The sequence below is a fragment of the Aegilops tauschii genome, chromosome 5 (genome assembly GCF_002575655.3).
Source record: "Aegilops tauschii subsp. strangulata cultivar AL8/78 chromosome 5, Aet v6.0, whole genome shotgun sequence".
Lineage (NCBI taxonomy): Eukaryota > Viridiplantae > Streptophyta > Magnoliopsida > Poales > Poaceae > Aegilops > Aegilops tauschii.
The window spans coordinates 516,806,755-516,819,535 of NC_053039.3; the positions used below are offsets into that span (position 1 = coordinate 516,806,755).

Sequence of the window (12,781 nt, forward strand, 5' to 3'; positions counted from 1 at the left end):
TTTGGCAGCGACAATGGTCGTTCGGTGGTCCATGAAACTTGATATAATTTTTATTATGTTTAAGATGTTTTTGTACTTTCGGTGAATCTCTATAATAGTAGTAGATGTGTACAGACATACTTTAGAGTGTAGATTCACTCATTTTGCTTCATATATAGTTATTTGTTAAAATCTTTATTTATAAAGACAAATATTTAGGAACCGAGAGAGTACGATGTTGGCGATGCCCTAATCCTCGATGCCGCGGTCGTGCGCTGGTTTTTTCTTTTTTTTGTGAGCGATGACCTCGTTGCCGCCCCTGCGCACGCGGCTCCGCCCACGGCGCTGGAATCGTATCGGTGTCGACGTGGCCCCGTTGCCGCCTGGCTTTGCCGTCGTCTGGCCCAGGACGCCGCCACGCCGCACCGCGCACCATCACGAACCCAAAGTCACCAACCGAGCCCGATTTGTGAAGAGGCGGCACGGCCCACCAGCCAGCCACGCTCCTCCCTCCCTCCCCGCTCCGCGATCCCTCTCCCTCTCCCCTCCCCTCCTCCTCCCCCGCGGCTGCCATGGCGGCCACGCTCCTCCGCCGGGCGCTCCACCTCCGCCGCGCCCTCCCCTCTCCAGCTTCCTCGCGCGCGCTCCTCCCCGCGGCCTCCAGCCGCCTCCTCTCCGTCACCGCCTCCACCCAGCAGAACACCGCCGGCACCGCCATCGACCTCTCCAACGACGAGAGCCGCCGCCGCCTCGTCAACAGGTGCGTCTCCCCCATCGCTCCTTCGAGCCTTCAGCCTCTGGGCCGCCAAGTACGTATGCTGACTGGGAGGCCGCGTGCGTGCAGTCTGATGTACAGGAGCAAGCAGAGGGGCTTCCTGGAGCTGGACCTGGTGCTCGGGACCTGGGTGGAGCAGCACGTCCGCTCCATGGACGAGGCCAACATCCGCTCCCTGCTCCAGATCCTCGACCTCGTGAGCTACCCCGCCCCGCCCTGCCCTATCCCTCCCCTCTTTACTCATCTAGCTCGTCATCTCATTGCTTTTCTGTCTTACGATGGTATCTGTAACATACTTACTTCAGACTAAAAAATTCAGCTAGCAGGGATATTCTTGCTTTCTGAATAATCTCTATCCAGTTCAGTGCAATGCTAAGAACATACTGTTTCTTTGTCCTGGATTTATCACTTCAGCCTGTTTCTGTTCCGCTTGACCCAGTTAAATTGGTCCCGAACCACCCCCGCCAGTTTATCTGTAATGTGCTGGTTAAAATTTGTTAATGGGAATGTTCAGTGTTATGTGGGGGCATGCTGCAAGTATCAGATTAGTCGCTTCGCAAGAATTGACTAGACAAACACTTATATCACATCTCATGTTCAGGGTTTAGTGTCAGAGATCTTACCTGTGTTCCAGCCAGTCATTCTCGAAAGCACATGCGTATTAACAATGTTGTTCCTCTACACTGCTAGCTATCTGATTTTGCTGTAAACCATTGCATAACCCAGCCATGTTAGATTTGTCCATCCCTTTTATTATAACAGTATGTAGAATCACCAGCTGAACGTGAACAGAGTGTTGCTAGTTGCTACACAAAATATCTAGTGTTTGGGTGCGGTATCTGTCCTGTCTGTGTCTGCATGAATTAGTTTCTTGATCAACATAATCAGATAGTCCCTCCGTCCTAATTCACACATGGCGCCCACACATTTCAGTATTCAACTTTGACCAATAAAACATAGATTACGTGCCACAAAAATATACTGTTAAATTCGTGCTAGAATTTTTTCCAGTGGTATAATTTGTATGGCACATTACTCATATATTATTGGTCTAATTCATGGTCAAAGTTAAATCACAAAAAGTGAGGACGCCATGTGAATTGGGGTGGATGAAGTACCAATTTCAACCCCCATCAAGTTTTATTTTCGAGACCAAGTTTTTGCATTGTATTGTTAATATCCTCTTTAGATATTTGGTGATCACAGTTAGAGTTGACATTAGAATCTTGGCTACAATTCTAGTTTGTAGCACCGTAAGATATTCTTCCAGATGGTACATTAATTTTTCCTTCCCAGCTCATATATAATTTTCTTTCAGAACTCTAGTGTGTAGATTATGTTTGTTACCAGTTGATCTTTAGTGCTGCTTCTATACATTATGACAGTCCCTTGCTGCTTGCTGCTTTAATAATTCATGAACCCATGTAAACCACTGCATAACCCAGCGGTGTTAGATTCGTCCATCACTTATGATAACAATATGTTGAATAGCCAGCTGAAAGTGAACTGAGCATGCTACACAAAATATCTAGTTTGGTACGGTAGAATCAAGTTTTTTTTTTCGAGACCAAGTTTTTGTATTGTCTTGTTCATATCCCTTTAGTTATTTGGTGATCACCGCCAGTGTTGACATTAGAATCTTGGGGCAATTACAGTTTGTAGCACCCTAAGATATTCTCCTAGATGTGGTACAGTAAACCTTCCCAGCTCTTTTTTTTTGGGAACTCTCTAGTGTGTCGATTACGTTTCTTACCAGTTAGTCTTTGGTGCTACTTCTATACATTATGACAGCCCTTTGCTTGGAAAATACATTATGACGGTCGGTAGCATCAAAACCGGAAGAGATGTTCTTAATTTCTATGCACTTAGAAAATAACTGCCATGACCCAATGACATTCAACCTCCGGTTGCCAACTCTCATGGTCATTAAGGGATCGCTTCCCCTTTTTTTTGAGTTATATACTGTTTGTGCAGATTGCAGTTTCTAATCTACAACCGTATGATTCTTCAGGAGAACCCAGATTTGTGGAAATGGCTTACTGGTCAAGAGCAAGCGCCAGAGACTGTAAACTCTAATCCTGTATGTCATACCACAAGTAACTCTTCTTCTGCCCCTCTAATATTTTCATTGCTTCTATACTAAACGAATTGTGCCCAAACAGGTATTTGCTGCCATTAAGTCGAAGGTGACGGATAACCTGAGCAAGCACTCTTCCCCAGAGACCCGGTCAGCGCCTGGCCAGCCTTGGGTGAGAGGGTGGGATGACAAGGACAAGAGGGGTCTGGATGGACCCAAGTACGGAAACCAGTGATAAGGTGCTTGAAACCATTATCGCAGTCTTAAGACTCAGCTTTGTTATCCTCGGTGTGTATGATGCTTGTGTAAATAAAGCAAGTCATGGTTAGTGATGCGCCATGATTTGTGTTGTCATTTGATTTGTGCTAGTAATAAGGTTTCACTTGTTCCCGTTGAGGGAAACATGTCGTCTGTAGTGGTACCGTGCAGCCAAATGTATCTCCTTGTTCCAGATCAGAGTTAACTATTTTATGCACAAATCACTGGCGCATTTTCACTAAATTTAGTAACTGTGATGTATCTATTCCTTAATATCACCTAAGGTACTTTTAGGCCCCAAGTGGATTTTGGTATTGATGACGAGCAATTAATAGTTTAATATGACCCTTAAGTTTGAAAAATCAGATTAGTCCCAAGAGCGAAGGTTGCCGAGTATCTATTGCTTGCTTGTATGCTCATATATTATATTTACAGAACTTGATGCATCCCTAAATTTGCTTAAAAAAATACTCCTGAATTGCTTTCTTTGATTGTTCAATCATATATTATGCCAAAATTAACTAATGTAGAATAGATACATCAGACATCAAGCATTGCAATACAAATACTTCAGATCTTCATGGACAAATCGTTTATTCAACTCTTATACAGAAAAACAAAATGAAATGTCATAGCGATCACTCATATATTACAAAAAAAATATGATCAAATGAAAGAATAAGATGATGCAACTTTCAGATTATTTATGGTACATGAGGAAATTACTTAAGAGAAACTGTCTCTCTGGATTCACGGAACGTGCCCGCGAAATTCTTCGGAGAAGATGTCAATCTCTGCCACTCCACGGAGGCGCAGGGCCTAAGAACCAGCCGGTGCTTGCTGGGCACGCATCACCATTTCCTCAGTCGTAGTTCCTATGATCTCATTTGCGCGCTTCAGCGGAACGCATATGATCCTCCCGATTGAGTCCTGGTAGAGAAGATTATTGAAAGAATCAGGAACTTCGAACTTTGAAGTTTCCGTAGAGTAAGCTTTTGGCAAATCTTACCCGGGACACAATTCCAAGCTTTTCTAGCTTCTTCACAGCATCAACGACGTCGAAATTGCACTCCACGCCAAACTCTTCCTTGATAAGCTGTTCGCAACGTGAATCGAGGTCCTGCAAAGATCAGCTAATTCATATGTCAAGAGCACAAAGGGCATGTCATCTTTGTGCAAAATCTCCATAGATGATATATAATCGAGGCCCTACAAGGTGATATTTTCCTTGATAAGAACACTTGTACTCTAAACATGTGTATCTTAATCAGATGTGAGACATTCAGTAGCTTGTCGTGTGAGGTCTCCCATGTTGATGAAAGCAAGAATGTACACAATAAAAAATAAGCGATGTTGACTGACTGAGATATTCAGGTAACTTAGTTTCTGCAAGTTTAAATCAGATGAAACAGAGAATGCATCTATTGGAAAATTAGGCTACGTCAGGATAAATATCCACTGAGTACATCAGAAGATTCCCAAGAACATTGGCGTCAAAGGAGGAAACTAGGGAAAACTGTATATGAATGAAATATGACATAGGAATTAGCATCATGTAGACACACTTACCTGTATAGTTGCTTTTCCTTGCTCCATCAGAATGTAATAAGAAACAATGACCTCTTTAACCTGTCGAGGAGTTTGCGATATGTCAGCACCGCATACAGGACATTTTACACACAACAAAGAGATGTGTTCGGGGATGGATTAAATACTTCTTGCTGGATCACATCGTCACATAAGTGTAGAAGTGTTCCTTTCCCACTGTCAAGCTGCTTGTCATACATCGATTTTGTGATTAAATTTTGGTAAGTCACCATGTTTGCCTGAAATCTATTTGACAGAAGACAAATTTATCACATATCAGCCCAGAAATTCACCACATTGGTAAAATCAAAAGTTAGTTTAAATCTCTTACGTGAAGTAGGTCTTCGCACAGTATCCAACCAAACCAGAAACTATGGCCGTCACAACCCATATATCAGCCTTTGGCATTTCTAGAGAACCTACTAGAGTGACCTGAAAAGAAAAGGCAATTGATATGGTCATCAAAGAAAAACTCAGTAGAATGTTTGGTATCTAAAGCACCAGAGACATACCAAACCAAGCACCGCGGAAATAAGGAACAAGACCCAATCCATTGGCGTTAGACTAGGGTTCTTCTTCTCTGGCTACAACATATATATAATGGTGCCAGATATGTCAGAGAGGAAATAAGTAGAACCTACAAAAATAAATATGTGAAGAACAAACAAACACATATGAATGGCTTATATGGTAAATCATATTACCAGAACTAACTCCATGTCAGCCATTGGAATATTCTTGAAATGCTTTACAAATATTCCTCGATCTTTCTTAGTTTCTTTGCTAGCCCTCCTATGATATTACGGTCACAGCACAATAAGCAATTGCATCAATATGTCAACACTGAAGATAAGATATTGCTTCATTTTTAAGCATATAAGGGAAGGATGTTCAGAGGGAATTACCTATATACCACGATTATCCTTTCAAATGTAGGCTCCTGAATTGTCATCTTTCTTAGTAGATTCCTTATGCTGCCGTAAAAAGGAGAAACACTCAATTGATAGCGAGAGTTCAACTTTAGTCTAAATTTTTTACTGCCAAGGAGAGCCCTAATCTACTACCTTAGCTCCATTTTTTCAAGGCGTATGCGCTCAACAAAGAGGTCTGCTGGCTCTTCGTCATTGACTTCGTCAGTCTTCTTTGTGTCCTTCTTTGGCTTCAATTGTCTCTTCCTAGAGAACAATTTCTCAATCCTATTTTAAATAGAATTGTCATATTAAATGATAAGTCCAGCTTAGAAGGAAAAAACATGCTGATTCTGGATCAAGCTATCATACATTGTGACTCTTAGCAAGAATCTCCAGGCTCGAGATATGATCACATCAACTTTCTCCATAAAGAAGTAATCGGTAGTTTGGTCGATTCCAATGCCTCGCCGGAAGACAATATACTACAATGTATGGTTGATGAGATCAGCACTCCCATACAAGAATAGTTATACAGAACTGGGGAAATGCTTTTAACATCAAAACAAACTTTTACATGTCGGTGAGGTATGGATATTAAACAGAACTGCTAACGGAACCACCAGAATAAAATGGTTGGTTTTTTCTTGAAAGTAAATATACAGCACGCCCATTAAAGTTACCTTATCAGCAAATGCTGGTAGGTTATCATGTGGGTGCTCTTTAAAGTACCTGCTTAACAACGTTTTGTCGACCTGTAATTGTTCATGAATCAGTCAATATCGATGGGTGCAATTGTTCTGATCCTGATTTGGGGCTATTATAAAAGTAGCTTCTGACCTTCGATTCGTCAACCTTGATCGGTAGGTTCAGAAGATACTGACCAGAATGAGCTACTTCATTCTCTTCATCAGACAACAACTTGAAGTTGCTCTTGTCCATTATCTACTTAAGACCACAAACATATATGGAACAGAGGGAGTTTTGGTTATTGGCCAGATAAAATGTGGCAAATCACATTTATTTAGGATCGGAAGGTACGGGTTGTGATCCAACCTGGAAAAGGTACGTTAAGAAATTGAGTTCAAGAGTTTCAGTTTCATCACGTGTCAGGCTCTGCTGCTCCAAACTCTTCTCACCAGAAACAGGATCGAATAGCGCGTATAGTTGCTGAACCACAGAACAAAATATTCAGCTGCAAGAGACTTTACCAACTCGGAGACAGTCACGGAATGATAAAAGAAGGTAATGGTTGAACATGCCTACCATTAGATCCTCAAATTGCAGGAGATACCAAGCACGTACAGTGTACTCCACCCTCCTGCATAGCTTCATAAACTCGGCACGGTCTTTATCTTGCTCTGAAGAGGAAAATAAATCAGGCCCATGCTTGAATTACCGGAATGTAGAACTATTTTAAGAATCCAATCTCTCATTTTGGGGGCAATGTTTATGGCCTCTACGTCCGGCCGCTAACCGAAATGCAATTCAACTCATGAACGTACGAGTCAGAGATCTGCGCGAATGATTGTAAGTGGAACTCAGTAGGTCATATTAGATTGCAAAAGAGATTACAGAACCACAATACATCCTGGTTCAATCAAAATCTTAGATGACCAACTGACATATAAAACCTGAAAACAATCAAAACTCCTAAGAACAGTAAAAAGAAAAAGATAGGCCAACCTTTTGGGTTTTGTCGAAGAAAAAGTGGGAAGCACATAAAACAGTCCACTTCTAAACTATCAGAAATTATACATTGGATGTCTAATTCTTTCCATGTACTAACAAACACTTATTGACTAATTAACTGATATGTTGCAGTGCACACACAAATACCCCATATTAGCTGATGCAGAAAATAATGGAAAGATCTGATATCTGATCCATTGGTAAGTACTTCCTGTCTAATAGTAATAAACTAATGAATGAGTGAGATTGAATTGGTGAACCAGCCACCATGCACTCCCAACCCTAACTGTCAGGGATTGCCCAGCCGTGCAGCCCAATTAATGAGAACTGCACAGGACATTCGAAGAAACAACGGACTCGTCTCCCAGTTGCAAGAAATGCGACGCCCCTAGGCCCAACGGACGATCAAACGAAATGAAACCGAAATGAAAGAAGCAGAGACGGATGGATCAACGGGGCGGGGGAGGCGGTACCGATGAGGTAGGAGAGCTTCATGACGAGTTTGGGCTTGAGGATGGGGATGACGGACTCCCTCTCGAGCCGTATCACCTCCTTCACCACCCCATCCTTCTTCTCCTTGGCCATCGCCTCCGCCGCCGCCGCCGCCGTCCCGGGCACGTCCGGCTGCCTCCCCAGCGCCTCCACCGTCGGCGCGGACGACATGAGCGACGCTATATAGCAGCAGCGCCGACCGGGATTGTTCGAAGCTTGGGATCGAGGCAAGGAATGGCGTCCGGGCGCGGCAAGAAGGAACAAAGCGATCAGCGACGTCGAGGGCGTTCGAGAAAGAGAGGGCCTTTTCCGACCGTGGCACGAGCACGAACGGTCTGTTGAGGCCACCCCGAGAACCTCACAATTTGCGATCTCATCCTTGGATAGACCACAAATTGAATTCATAGCCCTCGACATCCTTGGAATACTTACGTTTTCAGGAATGCCGTTCCAAACTATTTTTAGACTATTTTCCACCTCATAGTCTCCTTCATTCATTATCATCATGCCCATCTGACATGTGAATTCCCCACACTTGCGCAACCACTTTCATAGCCGATGACCCACCCGGAGATGAATTCACGATATTAGGGCGTGTCTATATATATATATATATATATATATATATATATATATATATATATATATATATATATATATATATATATATATATATATATATATATATATATATATACCATTTTTGACGATTAGGATGATGACACCTAGTAGTGGAATAATATCTTGAGAAGCATCCAATTTATATCTCCGTTCTGATGATTATGGAGAATGAGTGCAAAGGAACGAACACCCTTGAAACTGAGTTTAACCACTCTAAATGGTCCCTAAATGAAATGTGTCTTCACCATTCTAAATGGTTTGGACAAACTCATCCACAAGGCCAGAATTTCTTGTACTTTGCTCAAGGTTGGAAAGCTGCTCAGAGGAAAATGCCTCATCAAGTCGGCTAACCTTTGTCGTCCAACTCTCTTGAGGGGGCTTCACGACATGATCTTATTGGATCACTAGTGCAGAACCGGGATTTAGCACCGGTTTGTAAGGGCCTTTAGTGCCGGTTCTGTAACCGGCACCAAAGGGTGGGGACTAAAGGTCCCCCCCTTTAGTACCGGTTCGACACGAACCGCCACTAAAGTGCCACCACGTGGCACGAGCCAGGCCCGGGTGCGGGGAGACCATTAGTACCGGTTGGTAACACCAACCGGTACTAAATGTTTGGGGGGGGGGGGAGGGTTGGTTTTATTTTTTATTTTTCCTTTAATTTTGTGTTTTTAATTTGATTTAGAGATTGTTTTTACATTATAATGAGTTGTTAAATCATTAGGTGAAAGTACCGCATATTAGTTTCGACTGGATGCATGGATCCGATCCTAGCTAAGTGATCAAGTATATGCCATATCCATATTACTTGATCACTTGGTGATCAAGTAATATGGATATGGCATATACTTGATCACTTAGCTAGGATCCATCCAGTTGAAACTAATCTGCGGTTTTTTTCATAAATGATATAATAACTCATCATCATCATCACATTAATATAAAAACTCTTGCATCATATGATCACCAACAACAGTATACTAGCTAGCTAAAAATCATAATTACCACTATTTAATCATCATAGTCATTACCGCTATCTAATCACCACCAACACTAGCTTAAACAAGAAACATTCACCTGTACCAGAAGCAAAGATATCATCGAGTTCAATATGGTCATGAGATTATAAGCGTTCATAAGACCATAAAAGCAAATCACTCTTTGAGATTAAGTTCAGGACGAAAAACACAGACATGAGAGGAGAAGTACTAAGAGCATGAACTAGCTAATAATCACTCCTGCTGCTCTCTCTTAGATAAAATAGCATAGAACATGTATAGCTCTCCTGATTCATCATATTGGAGCATGCAGATGAACCTGTCTCCTAATCATGGGCTGCTCTTCTGTTTGCTGCCCCCTAGTACTTCTCTGCGATCGTTAACAATTTTGCTTCAATCTTTCACTATTAAGCATTCCTCGCTTTTAGAAATCCTGAATGCACTCATGTGCATTGTAGGATGTCTTGGCCGTAAGCTACCATTGACATGCGACCTTTAGTACCGATCCACTGAGGCACAACTGTCATCGGGAGTCCCTGTTGAAGAACATCGTATAGTAACATTACTTAGCAATGAAGTTTAGCTTGAAAAATAGTGTATGCAAAAGATGCACTGAGGACAAATAGTAAAAAATCTTACCATCTTTCTTAAATAGATGTGACCGTAGTTCAATACAATCACTATTGGTCACACGTTTTGAGTACTAAGATTTTCAAATTCAGGAAAATAATTTGTCTTGACAGCATCAAGATCCCCAAGCCATGAAACATAATGACTTATCTCCTCGCAGTTTGGTTCAGCCCCGGGACAGTGGACGGTCCTGTCTACCAAGCGCCGGACATGTTTGCTTGAATGGAAATAAGATGTCAATAGAAATTAGTTGTCAACTATTTTCGAATAAACAATATCGAAGACATAAATATGGTTGAGAAACTCACATAATGGTAGAACTGGAGGCGTCCGCACATCGACCCAAATGTCTCTATTACCTTCAATATCATCTACGGGACGAATATCAAAGGTGATAAACATATCAGGCTCAAATGCATAAGCCTTGCGTAGTGCTTGCCAAGTTTTGCATTCAAAATAGGTGTAGGTGTCTGCATTGTATAATTTGACATTGAAGGTATAACCATGCTCGGTCTTCAAGTAAACTCTCTTTACTTCCATAGTTTTGTTAGGACTGAAACCTATCTTATCCAAGACAAAAATTGTTGCATGGCAGGGGATACGCTAGTAGAATAGTGAAAATTTAAAATTATAAGTTGAAGCAAATGAAGCATAAGTCATGCTTAATTATGAAAGAAGACTTGTCGTTGTGACTTACTGTATCCACTTCGAAGGTCTCATCCAGCTTGATGCTGAAGCGCCTATCATCAACTAGGAAATTTCTGTCGCACAGGCCGCACTGGTCTTCGCAGTATTCGCACATAATGAAATCGTTTTCATCGTCAGACGACATTTCCTAGGTTCATCGGTGAAACATTAAACACTTATTAGTTCTATTAATTCAACTAGTTCAACTAATTCAACAAATTCAACTAATTAAGCACTTACTAAAAATAAACTAGTTCTATTAATTTTCTTACTAAAAATAAAGTAGCTAGTTCTATATAGTAAAATTTTAATTAGATGATCAAATCTCATATACCTAAATTTAATGTATATCTAATTCATCTAACATTAATGTATCTAAATTCATCTATTAATTCAACTAGTTCTATTAATTCAACTAGTTCAACTAATTCAACTAAGCACCTACTAAAAATAAACTAGTTCTATTAATTTTGTTACTAAAAATAAAGTAGCTAGCTAGTTCTATATAGTGAAATTTTAATTACATGATCAAATCTCATATAACTAAATTTAATATATATTTAATTCATCTAACATTAATATATCTAATTCATCTATAACTAAAAGTATAAAAACTAACTCGGGAAACATTAATATCTAGCTAGCTAATTCATCTAAAAGTATAATAAACTAAAAAATAGAAAACAGAAAAAAATATGTTGTTTACTTTGTGTGTGTGTGTACTGTGTGTGTGTGTGTGTTTATCAGGGGCGGCGCGTGACGACGACGACGTACGGGCCGGGCGACGACGGGGGGCGGCGATGACGGGGAGGGGGGTGAGGGAGTCCTAGACTAAGGGGTCCTCGGGCGTCCGACCTGTTAGCCATGGGCCGGACCGATGGGCTGTGAAGATACGAAGAAGACTGCACCCGTGTCCGGATGTGACTCTCCTTGGCGTGGAAAGCAAGCTTGGCGAACGAATATGTAGATTCTTTTCCTTTGTAACCGACCTTGTGTAACCCTAGATCCTCCCGGTGTCTATATAAACCGGAGGACTTAGTCCGGAAAGATATACTCATTACCTTAGTCATACAGGCTAGACTTCTAGGGTTTAGCCATTACGATCTTGTGGTAGATCAACTCTTGTAATACTCACATTCATCAAGATCAATCAAGCAGGAAGTAGGGTATTACCTCCATAGAGAGGGCCCGAACCTGGGTAAACATCGTGTCCCCTGTCTCATGTTACCATCGACCTCAGACGCACAGTTCGGGACCCCCTACCCGAGATCCGCCGGTTTTGACATCGACATTGGTGCTTTCATTGAGAGTTTCATTGTGCCGTCCCCAAAAGGTTCGATGGCCCCTTCAATCGTTAAGAATGACGCTGTCCAAGGAGAAACCTTTCTCCCCGAACAGATCTTCGTGTTCGGCTGCTTCGCACTGCGGGCCAACTCGTTTGGCCACCTGGAGCAGATCGATAGCTACGCCCCTGGCCATCAAGTCAGATTTGGGAGCTTGAATTACGTTGTGGACATCCGTGGAGATTTGATCTTCGCCGGATTCGAGACCGCGGTGACCGCTCCTGTTCGCCTTGACGGACATGACCTAAATCAGTCGTCAGACCGCATCCAAGAGATAGCTCCTGTAACCCCTCTGGCTTTAGATCCAGAGCACACTGCGGCATCCAAGGATCGGAGGCTCGACCCCACCATAGAGGCCACAGACTCCCCGGCGTTAGAGCCGCACATGGACTTAGCCTCACACAATATCTGTGTCACCGGAATTCCGGACTCGTCTCTAGTTATAAGTTCCGAACCAGGCAAGCCCGCGGACGCCGAACTTGATCGTTTATCGGTCTTCGAATTCAGCGCCGCAGACATCTTCCAACACTCGCCCTTGGGCGATGTGTTAAATTCGTTGAGAAATCTGTCCTTGGCAGGGGCTCACAGCCGAACTATGTACGGTTTGAACTAGGGGCTGATGATGGGGAATTTTGCTTCCCACCCGCCACCCACTCCATAGCCACTGTCGAGGACTTAACCGACATGCTTGATTACGGCTCCGAAGACATCGTCAGTACGGACGACGATGCCGACAA

The 12,781-nt window shown here is 42.4% G+C and overlaps 2 protein-coding genes across 2 annotated transcripts; one reads left to right on the forward strand and one right to left on the reverse strand.

The window, feature by feature from the left end:
• The first annotated feature begins 444 nt into the window (after positions 1-444).
• Positions 445-3,332, forward strand: LOC109743223 (succinate dehydrogenase assembly factor 2, mitochondrial). The gene is made up of 4 exons (XM_020302304.3): positions 445-739; positions 824-950; positions 2,766-2,834; positions 2,917-3,332. Exons 1-4 carry the CDS (start codon positions 552-554, stop codon positions 3,064-3,066), a joined length of 534 nt encoding a protein of 177 aa, XP_020157893.1. The 5' UTR covers positions 445-551; the 3' UTR covers positions 3,067-3,332.
• A 302-nt stretch (positions 3,333-3,634) lies between these two features.
• On the reverse strand, positions 3,635-8,077 carry LOC109743226 (uncharacterized). The gene is made up of 15 exons (XM_020302309.4): positions 7,750-8,077; positions 6,851-6,945; positions 6,641-6,754; positions 6,425-6,529; positions 6,268-6,339; positions 5,957-6,069; positions 5,741-5,872; positions 5,582-5,650; positions 5,381-5,468; positions 5,189-5,260; positions 5,008-5,108; positions 4,805-4,922; positions 4,659-4,718; positions 4,099-4,209; positions 3,635-4,019 (listed from the first exon to the last, which is right to left on the reverse strand). Exons 1-15 carry the CDS (start codon positions 7,937-7,939, stop codon positions 3,909-3,911), a joined length of 1,551 nt encoding a protein of 516 aa, XP_020157898.1. The 5' UTR covers positions 7,940-8,077; the 3' UTR covers positions 3,635-3,908.
• Between the last annotated feature and the right edge of the window lie 4,704 nt (positions 8,078-12,781).

Excerpts from the sequence above, each read along its gene's own strand:
- LOC109743223 (XM_020302304.3), top strand. The coding sequence starts at position 552 with ATGGCGGCCACGCTCCTCCGCCGGGCGCTCCACCTCCGCCGCGCCCTC. Across the intron at positions 951-2,765 it reads TGCTCCAGATCCTCGACCTC|GAGAACCCAGATTTGTGGAA; the intron begins GTGAGCTACCCC and ends ATGATTCTTCAG. Across the intron at positions 2,835-2,916 it reads AGACTGTAAACTCTAATCCT|GTATTTGCTGCCATTAAGTC; the intron begins GTATGTCATACC and ends GTGCCCAAACAG.
- LOC109743226 (XM_020302309.4), bottom strand. The coding sequence starts at position 7,939 with ATGTCGTCCGCGCCGACGGTGGAGGCGCTGGGGAGGCAGCCGGACGTG. Across the intron at positions 6,070-6,267 it reads TACCAGCATTTGCTGATAAG|TATATTGTCTTCCGGCGAGG; the intron begins GTAACTTTAATG and ends CATACATTGTAG. Across the intron at positions 5,469-5,581 it reads AGGATAATCGTGGTATATAG|GAGGGCTAGCAAAGAAACTA; the intron begins GTAATTCCCTCT and ends GTAATATCATAG.